Source organism: Toxotes jaculatrix, chromosome 15 (genome assembly GCF_017976425.1).
Source record: "Toxotes jaculatrix isolate fToxJac2 chromosome 15, fToxJac2.pri, whole genome shotgun sequence".
Lineage (NCBI taxonomy): Eukaryota > Metazoa > Chordata > Actinopteri > Toxotidae > Toxotes > Toxotes jaculatrix.
Genome location: NC_054408.1, coordinates 21,355,093 through 21,372,918, shown reverse-complemented (window position 1 = coordinate 21,372,918; position 17,826 = coordinate 21,355,093). Strand labels below are relative to the sequence as shown.

Sequence of the window (17,826 nt, the reverse complement as noted above, 5' to 3'; positions counted from 1 at the left end):
ATCAGGTGTGTAATTGCTTTGCTTCAGACACAGCTTAGACCCCCACCGACTCCCCCCAGGTAGGTTTGGTCATTCCAAACCTGAGTCTGAGGCTGTGCATTTAATAACAATATCAGCAAACTCAGCTGTCCTTAAAAATACCTCCAAAACCTGCAGGAGTGCATTTTGTTGACTTCTATAATTAAATTTGGTTGTGGTTGTGTACTTTTGGCTGATGGGGAATATTTGAAAGAAACTTTTTAAAACAAGCAGTTTTGCTGCTACAGCCTTATTTAATCTGGTATGACCAGAAAGTTATGGTGTCTGATGTTAGCTAACTTCAGGCAGATGCTGCCAATATAACTGAGCCATTTTAGCTTGTAACACTATCCTTTAATTAACACTTGTGGCTTGTGTTTTACTGCTGTTCAGAAAAAAAAGTTAAACAGGCTTGCTTTAATACTTAGGATCTAAATTTTGTCCATTCTCTGAAATGAAGAGTTGTGTGTCTGTCCAGTCTGTCCTTACTGGTGGCACATGAGCTATCATCAGCTGTTCTTCAAGATCCTGAAGCTGTTTCTTAAGCTCGGAGTTTTCTGTTTCCAGTTCCTGAATCTGCAAAACAACAAGAGCAGTAGATTAGTTTAAAATACTTTAAAGCCCAACATGAGCTGCAGTATGGCACCTGGTACTGAAACATTAACTATAAAAATCCAATTTAATGTTAAAAGCTTTCTAGTAATTTTCATACAGTCTTTGTATTAGACACTGATGAACTCTTATTGTGATGTGTTGATAAAACCAAATCTTTTTTCAGCTTTGTTAGACATTTTTATTAAGCTTTAAAAGGAGAATGTTCTCTATCCATACAGAAACATTTAATCCTTCATTTTTCTCAACAGTTCAAATGAACCACATTTGGGGATACGCGGCTGTCACTAAACAACATGTACCTTTATATTATGATACTGTAAACTGTATGAAAACTCTTTATAGTGTAGACAGAGAACAGCAAAGGAGAATGTCTGTCTTTGAGAGAATTCAGAAACAATTTCAGAAAAAATCTATACATTTCTTCACACTGATGCAATAATCCTTAAATATTAAAGACAGAAATGGTATAAAGAGTCTGACAGTGGAAACATTTATACTCTTTACTGATGTATTCATCATATATCCCCTAAAACCTTTCATAAAATGTTAAACATCTAATCTGACAAAACAATCCCAACTGCAGAGCCACTCTGGGCTTTCAACATCACAAAATGATCTTCATCGCATTTGATAGCATTGTTCTTCAGTGGTCGAAGTCCTAACAGTGCTAAGCATCAAACCAAAACAGCTACTGCGCTCGCCAATTCAATCTCCATGACAACTAAGCAAACTTTATCTTCTGTCGAATACTGTGTGACACGGGTGAAAGCTCTGGAAAAGCTAGTAAGTGAAACTTGATGTGGAGCTTTGCAAATCACTGCACGTTAACCTTAAAATACAGGACACATCATAGTGTTTATCTACCACGGCCCTCATTTAATCAAATTCACTCAAATGTCTTAGTAAATCATCACTTAAACAAAACCAGTGGGATGGCTCCACTTTCTTTAGCAGGGTGCACAATAATTCAATTACAGACTGAAACAACAGAGTGTTATCATTAATATTCATTACTGACATTTTTCATCAACACAGCCTAATTGTCCACACTGATGATCAAAAACAATCTCTGTATTAATTAATACAAATATCAATGTGGCAGCATGGGCGTCCAAGTCAATTAAAGTCTCCGTGAAAGCAAACAAGGTGAACCAACTGGGTGTGGGGCGTACTCTTTTCTGAAGGCTTCCAATCTGTTTCCTGGTTTCCACGTCTTTGCCTCCAGACTCAAGGAACTTCTTGTAGGCCAAGTCAAAGGCCTGACCAATGGTTAGAGTTATCTCTTCTGCCTGCAGCATGAAAGAAACAAAGGCTTGTTCATGATATTTACCTAAATGTCACTACAGCCTCTTTACACTGGAACAGATCACTGATGGTTAACAACAAATATCAGTTTAGAGAGAGGGTAATCAAAACACAGGATCAGGAAACACATATACATTCATTCTACGGCCTGCCAAGTGTGTGTTCAATGAAAAGACAAGGAAACAGAATACTTACACACTTCTCACTGTCAAACACATAGCAGAGATGCTTGTTAGACTCTGAGTCTTTGCAGATAAAAGTAAATATCCTTTTATCAGTCTTGTCATCTGCACAGAAGGATATCCTGTGTAACTGACAGTTATGCTGCACATCCTGGAAAACAAAAGCAATATGTTCCTTATTTACAGACTTCACAAAGGCTGATTATGAACCACTTCTTTCTCTACATGGTGTTGTCAAACATAACTTCAGGTGTCATGTCCTAGTGTCATGTCCACCAGCCAATCAATAAAATTCAAATATCTGGACTCACTTTTGTCTTGGGATCTAGTATTTTCACACCATAAATGGAGATCTGTAATTCCACTTTGGGAATCTTCTGTCCCTCTGACTTCTTGATATGCCTCTGAAACTGCAGATTAGAGAAATTACTAACCAAAAAAAAAACAAAAAACAAAAGATTAGACCACCCTAATAGCACATCGATATTCATGAGGAACAGCACAGAAAAGCAAATATAAAAAAAGCACATGCTGCACAGCTTCTTTATTTTTAATGTATATATATATATATATATATATATATATATATATATATATATATATATATATATATATATATATATATATATATATACACACACACACACACACACACACACACACACACATATATAGTTTTATATATTGTTTTTGTTTTTTTTCCACAGAAAACAGCTGGAAACACTGGCTAATGAAAGCGGTGAGACTGAACCAAAACAGTAAAGTTGCAGACCATAAAACCAAAAACAATGAACAAAACAACAACACAATACATGCATTCTTGGGAATTAAAAAAAAAAAAAAAATCAATGGCAATATGTTATTGTTAATGAACAAGTGAACATTTAATGAGCAATTAATGAGCAATGAACATTTGTTTAGGAAAATTTAATCATTAAGGTGAAGTGTTTTAGTGAAGATGCAAGAAGAAATCCATCCAGTGGGTCACTCCGTCGAGCTCTGCCAAAAAACACTTTAAGTCTTTCACAGTTTTGTTGCCAAGTGGCATAAATACCAACAGGACCTGGCAGAGAGTTTAGGTCAATAGCCAGTGGAACTGTCTGTTAAAAGGGGACTGTATGCTGTCAGTTGAGGAGACACTGTATCAGGAAACTTACCTTATAATTACTTTCAATTTTAATATATGTGGAGATAAATCTTTCCAAAGTATCCACTATGGCATTAAAAATCAAAGAGGACTGAATCTGCAGCTCAAAAACTTTACTCTATTGCTCTTTTTAGCTTGTGAGGTGTGTGTGTGTGTGTGTGTGTGTGTGTGTGCCAGTACGATTCTGCAGTATTTTTACAGTCTGTAGTCTAACACTTTGGCCTACAGTAAAATGATATATTCTGCTGTAATCAAGCCCTTGTAAGGCCTTGAGTAAAGCTCCTGTGATTGAAGACCTTTACTTTTCAGGGCCTGCAGAAGCAAACATGAACAGACCCGGAGAGAAAACAGTAAACATGTTTTACAGGAAGATTTATCTTTCTTGAGTAAGTGCACGCAGGCATTTATATTCTAACAGATCTGCGACTGCAGTATTTGGCATAAACCATGAACTCTTGCCTTCAGGAGCTGTCTCTCGGTTCTTATTTTTCCAACACATTTTTCTTTTTCCTCCACATGATCTTTGGAAATATAATTAAGCCTGTCCTGACTGTCAGTGTATCTGGGAGAGTAACCGTGGAGCCTTAGTCTCCAAACAGGCTTTCAAGATCAAATGTAATGTAACAATAGAGGTATGGGTTTGGGAAAACAAGCCTCCCCTACAAGTGGCCTCACAGATTCAACTCTTGGCAGGAGAAAACAGACGGGAGGCCAGCAGGCAGCGAGCACAGCCACATTACCAAGAAGCTGTGAGAAAAGAGAGATGCCTGGGCTGTAGCCGTTCCCATGCTTACAGGCTAACACTGCTAGTTTAGTTAAATATTACTTATGTTGAGTGGTATGTGTCCTGAAAGTCACCCAGGTTAAGTGTTATTCACTGGGGAAGTTTCTAAACTGTGTCCTGACCACATCAGAAAACCTAAACCCTAAATAAATAACAAATAAGTCTCTCCTAACTAAAGCAAACCAACATTAACTATCAGTAATATACAATAAAGGAACATGAACCTCAGTAACAGCAGCTCTTATAGGCAAGAAAGCTCTGAAATAACCAGTTATGAACCACCTGTCCAGCACTAAATGACAGATAAAGTGACAACTTTCATTTTACATCTGGCCAATAAAACCACTATTAGTATATTATAAACACAGCTTTGTCAATACAGTAATTAAAGTAGATTTCTATAGCACGCTTGTGTGTTTACATAACTGGTATTGGCAATAACAGTTTAACTTAATATTAAGAGATTTTATTTATTTATATTTTTCTCCATTAATATGCAAATGTAGGCTGCAGCACCTAATTAGATCACCTAATTAATATGAGGAAGTGGTTGTGGAGAGTATTAAGAGTTGTTATCAGGTGTCACTGAGCTCTGACAGCGCACATTAACGTACCTGCGCTTTAGTGATTTATTAAGCAAAAACAGTGTGTTGGTATATCAAGAACAAATGTTAGAATTAAAAGATGTAGGGTCAGGATCTTAAACAACAGGCTTCATGGCAGATAAATATCTGTTTTATTGAATTTCACATCTACCCGGGGGAAGGTTGACTGAGCAAAATGTTGTGCTTATCCAGCAGTTAAATGCATCCACACTTGGGAGCTGAAAAACTCCAAGGGCACCTTGATGGTAAGCAATAAGGGAGAGGAGAATTTGTCACTCACTCCCACCCCCTCCGTCCCGAGTCTCCTATCCGATCCGGTCACTCAAAAACACTCTTCTGTCCTTTAGGCTAGAGTTTGTTCAGAGGACTGGTTTTACCTTTAGCTTTCTGACTGCATCCTTTACAACTTCTGTGCCTTTTGGAGCTTCAACCTCTGTGTTTCCAAGGAACTAGAAAGAGAACAAAAGGTTGCACATATATAATATGACAGTAATACAACAGGGGCATGCAATATACTGTATATAAGCAAGGAGAAGATGGAGAGGAGAAGCAAGGAAACGTATGCTCTGGAATAGTGCTTTGGTCATAAAACTCTAGCAGAGCATTTTTCTATCTGTATCAAGACTGAGTATCATCTGCTTCATGTGTATGCATGTGTCCTATCCCTGTGAAGAATGCCTGTACGTGACACAAACACACACACACCCTTGTTTTACTGTATTCATGGTGTCCTGTCATTGACATTAGTGCATTCTCTAGCCCCTTACCCTGACCCAAAACTTATTTCTAACCTGGACCCTAAAACCAAGTCTTAACCCTTAAACTTGTGAGGTCCAGCATTCTGGTCTCCACAAAGCTGTCAGAACCACGAGTATAGTGGGCTTCAGGATTTCGGATCCAACAAATATAGTAAAAGAAGTGCACACAGACACACATGCATGCACGCACGCACACACACTGCTGCAGCACTTCTGCAGTTCTCCAACAGATGGAGCCATTAACCTTTGCGCCTGAACATGGTGCTTTCCATCTGGCAGGAGCAGCAGTAATTGTTCCAGTCACACACGGTGCTTCAGTGCCTCCTGAGCTTAATGTGTGGCGCCTGTTCCAATATCAGACTTCATAAACACCGGTGTCAGCCCCTTAAAGGTTGGGAAAACCAAAATAACAATGTCTCCCATGGGAACAGGGACGACAGCACAGACAGACGTGGATTGTCTCTATGACACAATAAAATCTGTGTGAAGCTCACCATGACTTTGCTAATGTCCATTTAACTTTGGAGTTTGCCTCACAGATTACTGTCCTCCTGCTGCAGGTGAAATGATGTTAGAGTCTGTGAGTGATTTGTTGTGTCTTGCACTTGTCTGTCAGCTCTTTGAAAGAAACCCTTTTGTCCTCTGTTACCCACACTAACAACAGTGTATATAGCATTTAATGAACTGAGCAATTAGTTATTATTACTTTGACAGCTTTGTTTTGTGTTTGTGACAGCAATAAAAATAGTTTGCTGATGTCTGGCAGCAATATAATAAACCCAAGAAATTAATTAAGAGCGCTTTCAAATTATGCAACTAATTAAAGCTGCAATATTTGTTGGAAGTATCAGTCATTGTAATTCTGTGTCTACATGGAGCCTTCAACTTCTTTCTGCATTTCTAAATGCACCGAGAAGAGAAACAAGACCAAAATGGCACTTATCAATAGAGCCAGAAAACAGATTGAGGCTTTATACAAAAATGTCAGCGCTCTGTCATCTGTATGACAAATGTACTCTACACCCTTAAGGACATGTCTGAGAGCGCCGCTGTCAGATACCCAGAATAGAATGGAGAAGCAGTTGTTCCTGACCAGTGCATTCTGGGCTACGACTGGGGAGGTTTCACAAGGCAGACCAAGCTCGGAGGCTCATCCATCAACTGGTGCGTGCAGCTGAAAAACGAACCCACACTGCTCCCTCATTCCCCCGCGAGGCGAGGATTCACACTTCAGCTGTGCACTCTCAAAAATGCAAAAAATTAGACAAACTCTGCACAGAGAACACACAGATTTCAACCTTGTGACAGGTCTGAAAGGTTCACTGACATGAACAACGAAGAGCCGAAGGCTGAGTTTCACTTCATTGTCTATCTGCCTCTCACTCCTCCTGATCCAAAGGTTCTCTGATTATTTCTGACAAACTTTTAGAGAGAGGGCAGTATCTGTGTCATGTGTATTTAAAGTGCATTCTGGATATGATATGACTGTTGATGTCAGATCTCAGCGGCTCAGATATTAACCTCTCAACATTTTCTTTGTTCTTGCAGTCCAGAAGTCAATAACACGTGTTGATTAGAGAGCTCGACAGAAACCCACTGAAGCTGAGCCCTAGCAGCAACGACAGTCAAATTCATAAATGCATGTCAGACCAAAGGAGTGGCAGAGCACTGAGACAGATGGGCTATAGCAGTAGATGACGGTCTCCACTGTCACCACAAGAGAAAATAAAGCTAATTAAATTCAAAGCAGGAAAATGCCACCAGGGCCGACACATTCTGTTATGTGCTGCGACTTGCTGATGGCAGGGTAAGGATTCAGAACAAACATGAAACTGCAGATCTGTCTTGCTTTGGTGTGGAACATGGGAATAAAGAGGCGACAGTGTTGGAGGGTTTCCTGATAACAACAGTAGGTGGCCCCTTCGTGCCAAATGAGAATGTTTGGGGGGTTTTTTTTGCCAGAAAAATCACCAAAATGATTAAATAATAATCAAAATGCTTGTCACAAATGTCAGTTACTTTTCTGACAATCGACTTAACCATACATGGACTAATCATTGCACTAGAATCCCACAGCTCTTGACTGATCGATTTTTCATATTTAATTTACTCAGTTAGCAGTTCAATAACACTTTCTGCAAGTTTTAATTAAAATGCAACAGTTCTTTCATGGAAATGTCTCTCAAAATCAACAGCTTAAATGAACTCAAATAACTGTGTCTCTGTTATCACTATTATTAGTTCAAATCTACATAGTTCTTTCCAGGAAACATCCATGGAAACTACTGAGAAAAAAAAACTGAAAAAACTTTACTGTAAGCAAATTAATCAGCTACTGTTTTACTGTTAGATTAATGAGTTCATCCTGGTTCCAGCTTCTTCAGCATGAGGATTTGCTGTTTTTCTCTGTTTTAGATGATAGTATAATGAATATTTTGGGGGTTTTTTTTTGAGACAAAACAAGTAATCTGAGGACATCTTGGGATCTAGAAAAGTATACTGGGCTCATAATACATATAGTATTCATAAATTGCAGTCTTAAAAGCATTACCATTTTACTTCCCAACATTAAGGTCTAAAAAGTCTAAAAATACCCAGCATGAGTAAGCTTTAACTGTCGACTGTAAAACCTCCAACTTGTCAGAAAAACACAGAGAATGTGACCCGAGTTTTTGCATCAGTGGCTACAGCCCTGCTTTCTAATACTCTGAGTCATGTCACAGACCATACTTCATCTCAGGTTTCCATTCAGAAAGCCTGAAGGAAAAGATCAAAAAGAACAAAATAATGCAGGTAGTTTGGCAGCGCCATCAAATCCAAATGATTCAAGACACAGACAACTTTTATGACCTTGTTGAACCACTAGATGAAACCTTCTAGCTTTTCTTAAGGCTAAGGGAGGACCCCGCTGTTCTAACTAGCTAGGATATTGCACAATGAATTGCTAACTGAGCCTTTTTTTTTTTTAAACCAGGAGAACAGACCAAGCACTTTCTCAGCACCTTGGCTGTGTCATCCCCTTCAGTTTCTTCACTGATGAGTGGTGTGCTCAGATCTCAGCAAATCTGGCCAGACAAGGCAACTCATCAGTGAAAGCTGACAATATGCAGAGAATATGGAAGCTGAAAATATGCTTTGATTTTAGAGATGTGTCTCTTGCCAGTTCCCCCCACTGCTTCTTTGCAGCACACAGTAAGGGAGCCTCAGCAATTTGAGTGGAAGTGGTAGTTCTGGAGTTCCTCAGGTTCATCATAACATTTCTGTAGCCTGAGATAGGAGGAGAAATGAAGCAAGAAACCAGGGAAGTGCTCCCCAAGTGAAATAGTCCTCCTTCGAGATGTGTTTGTTGGATATTTTTAAAAAAGTGTTTTGTAACAGACCGTGTTTCCAGTCAAGACTGAGTGTGCCATTTCATTTTGTTATTCTTCTGTCAGGATCAGGAGCTTTGGCTGGTTTTGACAGAAGCATGAGTCACTTTAAATAAACAACCCCCCCCCCCCACTGACACACTCATTAAAAATAAACAAATCAAGAGGGTGAAAACACAGAGACTCTTTCAAATTAAAGTTTGACATGGAGGATTTTCCCTCATCACAGCACCGAGGGAAAACAGCTGCTCTGCAAGATAAATAAGGGAAAATCAACTTTTCGACAGTTCATTCGTGAGGTGCGCTGGAAAGAAAATAACATCTACCGCCATTAAAAATCCAAATTATCACTGCAGAGTATGTCAATTTTAAATGAGGCAACCTAGAAATTAAATGGGTTAAGGATGTTGGGCTGTGCCGGTGGCTCCATTATGCGCCATCTGACAAAATTTTGTGCACTTTCAACCTGTGAAAACAAATCCAGAGACAGCCAAGCTCATTTGCTGGACATTGTCACACACTGTGAGCTGCTGTCCTCCATGAAAGACCCGGCTGTCTCAGGAGAAATGCATCATGGAACACCTGGAGTAAAAGGTGTCGGTTTGATAGGCATGACTAAAGAGAGCAAACAAACAGAAATTGGGAGCCACAAAAGGAAGGATTCGGTCTGTGTGTCTTGCTTCTGTATTTCACTGTCTTACTCTGTTGCCTTCACTATAAAAGCCCTAACCATTGTTTAACATCAGAACACCTCCGGCTTTCTTTGTGTGTAATTAGAAAACAGTTACAGTGCTTTAACAATGCTCTCTACAATGAAACAGTGGCACATACCTTGGCATTGTAGGCTATGTAATGCTTGGCCAGTGCATCCGGGGTGTGCATCCATGATTTATCTGAAATGATACAAACAGCTCACTCAGCCTCAATCAATAATCGTGTGTGGAAGAATATTACACAACAAATTAAATACACAAAACATCACAGAAAAAGAAGGACCTTAACTTCCAAAAGAGAAATGTTTATAAAGTAGGGAGGTCTCACTGAGTACAAGGTTTTCTTTTTCACTCACTGCTTCTCTTCTTGATACGGTTACACACATTCACACACTTGAAAGTTGCCCATTACAACCAGAGTCCACTGTAACAGATTTGGTGGTTACTAAGCAGCTCCACAGTAACAGCTGGAGGTTAAGGACCCTGTTCATGGACATACCAGCAGTGGCAGTTAGTCATGGGCAAATACTGATTCCACTTTCCCAGCCGGTTTTGTCAGGTTACCTGCAAGTCAGGTAACTGAACCTGTGACCTACTGGCCACAAGCCCATCTCTGTAATAGTATGCTTAACACAAAGCAAATTTTACAGGTGGTGTCCATCATTCAAAGTAATAGATGCAAACAGATGTGAATGTGCTCTAGGCAGGATGAGTTCAAGTGAAGAAGCATCCTTGCAAGTCAAGAACGTTTCAGCATTAGAGAATGTATGACATCTGTCAAAAACAAGCTTTTGTGCTCTATTAAAACAATGTAAACAATCCCTCTAACACAAAGCTGTCAGAGTGTAAACTGTAAAGTTCATCAAAAAACAGCTGTTGGCCATTTTTGAATGAATAATATCCAGTAAGAGTGAGCATCAGTAAACTCTGCTTTGGAGTCTTTTTGAAGCTGCTTTGTCTCTTCTTAAGCAGCATTATGCTGGTGTATTTGTTTAAACAGACAGTTTATAGAACCAAAACTAAAAATGTAATGAGAATTTCTTAATGTTCAAATCAATCCTCAGAATTTAAAAATGTTACTTCTACAAGCAGAAACACAGAATACTCAGAATAACTGCTTTGGAAAGCCACAAAAAGATCTGGCATCGGCCAAGTATTTCCAGAGTGGTTCCACTCAGTGGTTCCAATCAACAGTAGCAATAATCTCTGTAAAAACATTTTGTGTTTTAGTATGATTATGACTTTTGACACATTATCACACAGTACATGGAGTTAATGACTTACTTAAAAATTGCCCTGCAAGACAGTCTTTGAAGATTAAACCAACCCAAATGAGCAGTGGTTCAGAGATCATTAAAGGTCACTGATGGCGCAATCCAAAGCATGCCATTATGCCGTTTTCAGCATTTCTTAATCACCCACTGATTAAAGATCCTTTTCATTCTTTATTTCCCATTCATAAATGGCTTATCACCCTGCTAATGAATCTTGTGACAAAAGATGCATGACTGTGACCTTGGGGCACTCATCTCCTGTAGGTTGATTGAGTTAATCAAGACTTTGCAAGGTGCAAACGATGTGAATCAACTTCACCATGTCCTCTGCCGAAGTCTGTAATGACTTTGTTTACATTGATGTTGTTGGTTAAGTGGCTTGATGAATTCAAAGTCTGTTCTAATTAGTATTAATTTGGATACCACACATTTGCTTAATTATGATTGCTTATGTTTGCTAATCCACCATATTATTTCCACAGAAACCAATAGGCAAACTCTTGACTTGCAAAGGAAGTGATATTTTAATTTGGTTTAATCTGCAAAACACAAAGATACAGAAAACTAACATACAAAGATGGTGCTTCTCAAACAGGGCATGGTGAACCTGGAGCCTCTCCTTTACTTAAACTGTCCTGTCTTTAAGTTTTCTTAACAGCTGTGCCATGAGATTATCCCTGCCTGTACCTCGCAACTCTCTCAGCCAAAGCACCACTGATTTGTGGTGGGACTCTTGAAGGAAAGGTGATTGAGGGATGAGGTACCTCCTCCTTTCGTGTACAGCTAAGGAGGCTAAGAAAGTGTAAATTCCAAGAAACAGTAAGGAGGAGAGTGGCGAGGGCTGACACAGCGACATGGCAGGTAGGCTGACATTTTTTCAAGGCGTCAGCACACACTTCTCCGATTAAAGGACGGGGTGTGTGCAGGGGGTTTACTTCTTCTCTAGCTATTTGCTACACAAAATGGCAACTACGTGAGCACACCAGAAAGTTATAAGTGCTGTCTGGGTCGCCAAAAAGGAAGATTAGCTGTTGGGGTGTAGGGATGAATCTGAAGGTCACTCTGTGAGGTTGAGCTCTCAGGTGTTGAATGGAGACGAGGGAAAATTCAAGAGGTGACAGCCTGAAAAGTGTCAGTGCCTCACTGCCAAGCTGTAGTGTACTTTCTCTGGAGACTGCAGTGCTCCTCTCTTCTTCTTGCTTTCCTGTAGAACCAGTTAGGATGTGTGAAAGCATAAAGGTCACAAGTCCTTCATGCATGTTACACTCCAGCAACTGCCGTCATTAACAACAGCTGCCTTCATGTTTCTGTTGTAACATCACAGGTTTGTGAAAATGGGTGTGTTACAATTTTCTAAAGCCCACTGAAACAAAACACTGAGCTTATGACCCACTACTCTTTAATATACTGTCTATCCGATTACTTTAAATTTGTGCACCACTGAGAATTTTTCATAATTTGCTGTACAACATTATATCTCTGTTTTCTAATAGCGAATCTATCCAAAAGCTAAAAACCCCCAGGTTATAACAACTTAATTCAATTCAAATGATTCAAGTAAGAAGACAAATAAAGTGTATACTAATGTATCCAGTACTAATACACTACTGCTTTTGCTCCAGAAATGGCTATTTAATCTTGCATTTTCCTTGTTTAAATACCTTCTTGATTTACTGGCAAGACTGTAGACTAGTGCCTGAAACACTGCCCACAGATACCTGCTCTAATTAAACAGAGTAGACAGATATAAATGGTTAATCGTTTGGAGTGGGGGAAATAAATAAAAGGAAACAATGAATGCCTGTGGCTAAAAATAAAAGCTTATTCCTACTCCTAAACAGTGCAAAAGAAAAAAAAAGCTTTTTGGTGGTATATGGTTTGTATCTGCCTGAACTACAGATTACACAGATTATGTAATACATTTAATGCTGTAGTGAGAAGTGCATACAAACAGCACATTTCACTCAGTTTTGAATTGGTACTGGCAATACTGCCCTCAGGACTTTCATTACTGAATTAAAAAGAAACATCACAGTTGAAAACTGTTGTTGAACTGACAACATGTTAACCAGCAGTAACTTATAACCGTGATGTCATCACACAAAATCACCACACAAGTTAAAGACAGTTGTGAGGTGATTTCAGATGAATTTACTTGTGAATTGATCACTCAGAGAGAAAGTTAGAAGCTCAAACCTCATGCTCACAGGGCAACAAACGTTGACAGGTTTGTTGCTCGGTGCTTTTTTGAAAAAAAAAAAAAGTTGCTAAAGGGGTCTGAAAAGTTGGTAAATGTAACAACAAAGGTGCTAGTTTGGCAACACAACATCCCCCTGATGATGAAATAGAAACTGTTCACACCAATACAGTTTGGCCGAACAACAGCCAGTGGGGAAACTTCAACACTTTGCTGGCCGACCAATGATGTAACTTCATCACTCAGTTAGTCAATCAGTCAGTCAGCGACATACATGCATTTATAGCGCTGGCCCCACCAACCAGCTAAAAAACTGCATTGCAGACCTAACACAGACTGGAGGAAAAGAGACCCATACCCTGTTCAAAAAAATAAAAGTCTATGGTCATTTGTGGATTCACTGATGGTTTGATATTTATCACAAACAATCTCTCCTTATCTACAGGCTAACAGCTGTATGTCGCCTTATCTCACACTCCCTTATCTCACGTTCTACTGTGAATCCAGGCACTTGGGTGATAAAGAGTACTCATGTCAATGAGGTATGAATCCATGGAAAACAAGAACTCCAGTGTTCTGAAGTCCTCCACTTACGACAATATTTCACTTAAAAAACAAACAAACAAAAACACTTCTCTATCCATTGTCTCATATCTGTTCCTTTAATGTGGTTGTTTATTTTGTGGCACTTACTATAAAAGTTATTATTATTATTACTAATGATACTACTTGTATTACTACTGATGAAAATAATATAAGTGGAATGTATCTAAAGAATTACCTTTAGGAAACACATGTTGTGCAGTGCTGTGGGCGCTGCTCTTTAATATTCTCTGAGCTTAGCTCTTGCCTTTTAGAGCTTCAGTGCTGCACTGTAAGTGCACAATTTTTCTATAGGGCCACAAGAAGTGGGCAGGCAATAGCCTAATTCACTGCAGCGCTCAATCAATGACACACAATGAATTTGCTGGGTATGCACAGTTCTCCATCATGTAGAAGACGACTTCAAATGGGCTCCATGCAGTGAGGACCTAAACCACACTTCTACTGAGGCCCAGTGGGACAGGGTTACTTTGAGATAAAGCATTTTAAACTGTACGACTGCGTGGGCACAAAAATCCATCTGGCTCCATTCATCAAATACTGTGTGACATACACTAAGAAGCCAAAGTTAAGAGATGAAAAAAAAAAAAAAGGATACACTACATGTTGCAGTGACATAGATGTATTGACAGTGTGTCCTTTGAGAGACTCTCGCTTGAGGTTTTGTCTCCACCATATATACTATTTAATGCTACAAAGCAATTCAATACGACAGTGCAGTCTACATGCTTTCATATCAAGCCCCCACAGATTCATGTAACACAACGTCTCCATTCTGTTGTAAAGGTTTTGAAAGAGCTCACTCAGTTTAAAGGAAGAAATTCACAGCCCATTCCAGGCTAATACAGATTATACAGAGTGAGAAAAGGAAATGCTAGAGGATGGTAGGGATGGTCAGAGGGCACTGTAAACCATAGTTAGAGATGGCATTCAGGCAGTAGCACATACAGCTCTACACTCTCCTTTCACATCATGGTGTCCTTTCAGCACGAGGCAATCAGACATGCATAAATTACATTTAGGAAAAAAAAAAAAAAAAGCCCCGTCAACTTATTTGCGCTCTGATCATATTACAAATCACTAATGAGGTCTCACGTAATAGTTTCAGGGCGCATTTCTGAGCTGAGCAGCGTTTGGTCTCGTGTTTTTATTGTCCAGCGATTCAGTTAACACGGCCATGAGAAAATGAAAGCCCATGTATTCTCTACATCTAATTTTCTGTATGAGTGCTTTTTGCTGATTCTGATCATAATGATGGATAGAGGACATCTGATTAGAGGGGAAAAAAACTTACTTAAAAAGGCTGTGAATATCACAGTTCTGATGAAAAAGTGTGACCGTGTCAGATTACCGCATCCAAGCACTTTAGTTGGTTTAATTTCACCAGCGATCATTTAGATGTAGCTACTGACAACATTTCCAAAATTAGTCACTGTCCAAGATAAAGCATAAGAAATTAACCATGAAGGATATGGCTTTTATTTTATTTCAGCAGTTGAAACATGTAGTAAAGACAGATGATAATGAATGCATGTATAAGTATATGTGAACTTAAGAAAATGTTTCACCTATATACCTCAAAAGCTCTGGTTCCCACTGCCGGAGGGAAATCTGGGGTTAACCGTGCACTGACCTTGTCTACAGTATAATAACAGTACATAGGACCATTATATTCAGGCTATTCCTCTGCACCAACAGACTAATGACCTCAGCCACCATCTGTTGGTATAACTGAACTGTAATATCAGTTCAATCAGCTCACACACTATGCAGCCCTTTACAGTGACCTACAATTGAATTAGCCTGTATTTCTGAAGTTAGATAGCAAACTCACACTGTGGATTCCGTGTGTGTTTACGATCGCTGAGAGAATTAATGTGTCTGTGAGTCAACATCTGGTGAAGTAGCCTACATGTAGTGACACTGTAAAAAAGGGAGATCATTCTCATCATTCTATACTAACATTAAACACTGTATTATATATAAATCATATGGATACTCGGGCTTCACTGTGCACAGTGATGTATGTGCGATGTAGAGTTTGACATTGGAAGGCTGTTTTGACTTCTGTCCGGTGAAGTGGAAAAGTTTCTCTGCGCTCACCTTTAATCTGAATTTAAGATGTGTTATTTTGTGACATAGCAACTGAATTGGAAGACAACCAGTGTCCTGTGTGCAACCTTCAGTGCAAACACACACTGAGAACGGCCTTCTCAGGGACACAGGAGACATCTTGTGTCCAGCAGTAAAACTTTTACAATGAAAAATTTTCATAGATTCTGATAGGAGAAGGAAGATAAACATATTAAAGTAATAAGTACTAACTTTTTTGTATAAAAATATATAACTTTTTTGTGGAAAAAAAAAATAGATCAGAATCAAAAATTATTTTTCAAAGTAGATTGGGTTCGATGCCTTCAAACTAATTAGTAATGTAACATGATAAGCAAATGGTGAGTGGTTTTCTCTTTCAGGTTTCTGTATCAAACCATTAGACAGCTGGCTACACACTCCGATTAGGTTCCTTTGCTGATACATCGTGATAAGTTGTGTTATGTTGTTTTCAAAACTGTTGCTCTGTGTCTCACCAAAAGATCCACATGAGCTCTGTAGAGTCAAACTATTCAGTGCTAGTCACGTCCAAGAGCATGGGGTAATAAACACAGGAGATAAAAATGATCAAGATCCCTGCTGGCATTACCTGCTAGACGTGATCAAGTCCAAAAACACAGCCAGACGCAGAGATAAAGAGGGAGGTAAATCAGTGGAGTGGATGTGTCGTCTGTGCCAGCCTTCACTCTCTCAGCCAAAAGCAGCAGAGGCAAGGTGCAGAAGATTATAGATAAATAAAAGCTGTTGCACTTTTATACACACGTCGACTATTGTATTTGAAGTGTGATGAGAGACAAGCTGTCACCATCCTATAGCCTTTGTCCAAACCGTCAAAAACTTTACTTTATGACACAACAAAAAAATCAGAATGGAAAAGAGTAACATTAAAAGCAGCGACAACACAAAACAATTCTGCTCATTCAGTCATATTAAGAGTTCAGCAGAGACAGAATAATTCACTCTATTGTGAAATTGCTGGCAAATAAACCTTTGTTCGACTCATGTGGGAGGTTGGCAGCTGCTAATGAAATGTTATGCGTTTCAGATGATATTTGGGATTGATGGGAACATTTTATCCACAGCTGCAGTCAAACTTGGTGAGAAACTGAGGAAGTCACGTAGTCAAATGATTCAAACCACTGTATTTTGACGCAGTAAACATATTTAAAGTCCTCTCCCAGACGAGCAACTGCACCATGCATCCTCTTATCCTCCTCATCATAGGGTTTTCATTAAGAACGCTGAGCTCATTTAAACACCAATTTAAACCTCATATCAACATATATTCATATATACATAAACGTTCATCTGCATTCAGTTTGTTTCGAGTAAGAATCTTGAAATATCAAGGTCCACTGAGCATGCATGCAAGTAGCAAAATGTACTGTGCATACACACATGAAAGGTTTCAATAGGTTTATATATTGAGTTTCATGACCTCAAATAAAAAGGTCTTATCTTGCTGGTGGGGAAATGTTTTTATTGTAATACCTGTGGGGGACCTTTTGGCATCATTTGCTACAGACTGGCTGTAACAAATGTTGCAGAAATTAAATCTAGAGAGATGCCTAAGAGTCAGGCATCAGTCTGTGTTTAGATGTATTAGTGCATGGCAGAGGTTAGGTAACTGCTGTCCTTCTCTTAGTGAAAAGGCTTTAACACACGATTATGGCTGACGGGTGAATGAGTGCACCCTTTGCAGCTCCCTGCAGCACCTTCCTGTCTGTGTAACTACCTTTTTGCACGGGCCCTCGTTATGTGCCTGCTGCCAAAGCCAACTTTAAGATGGCGCCTTGTTCCAACTATAATTTACTTTTTCCAACACGCCCTCATAGTATAGGCACAGGCGTGAGCAAATGTAAAAGATTAAGTAGCAGCTGAATTCACAATAATAATAAATCCCAGTTAAAATGAGAGGAATGGAGCACACAATCAAATGTAAATGTACAGTGAGGTGAGGCGGGCCGGACGTCTCACTTCCCTGATGACCATCTTTAGCTCCTAAAATAGAGGTCCTAATGAGAAAAAGGGAATTATAATGAAACATTAAATCCCAGGGCACCACCTGGGGCCCGGACACTTTCCTAAACTCGGTCCAAGGCTTCTCCAGGTCTGCAGATTCACACCAGGGGGAGTGGGACAGAT

The 17,826-nt window shown here is 39.3% G+C and overlaps 1 protein-coding gene across 6 annotated transcripts in view; it reads right to left on the bottom strand.

Moving 5' to 3' along the window:
- The window catches only part of gulp1a (GULP PTB domain containing engulfment adaptor 1a), a 65,640-nt gene that overhangs the window by 6,343 nt on the left and 41,471 nt on the right, over positions 1-17,826 (bottom strand). For all 6 annotated transcript variants that reach the window (XM_041056578.1, XM_041056576.1, XM_041056573.1 and 3 more), the window contains 6 exons: positions 9,614-9,675; positions 5,034-5,105; positions 2,432-2,530; positions 2,134-2,271; positions 1,806-1,922; positions 508-594 (listed from right to left, as the gene is read on the bottom strand). In XM_041056578.1, the coding sequence (XP_040912512.1) occupies positions 508-594; positions 1,806-1,922; positions 2,134-2,271; positions 2,432-2,530; positions 5,034-5,105; positions 9,614-9,675 (575 nt within the window). The remainder of the gene's footprint in view (positions 1-507; positions 595-1,805; positions 1,923-2,133; positions 2,272-2,431; positions 2,531-5,033; positions 5,106-9,613; positions 9,676-17,826) is intronic.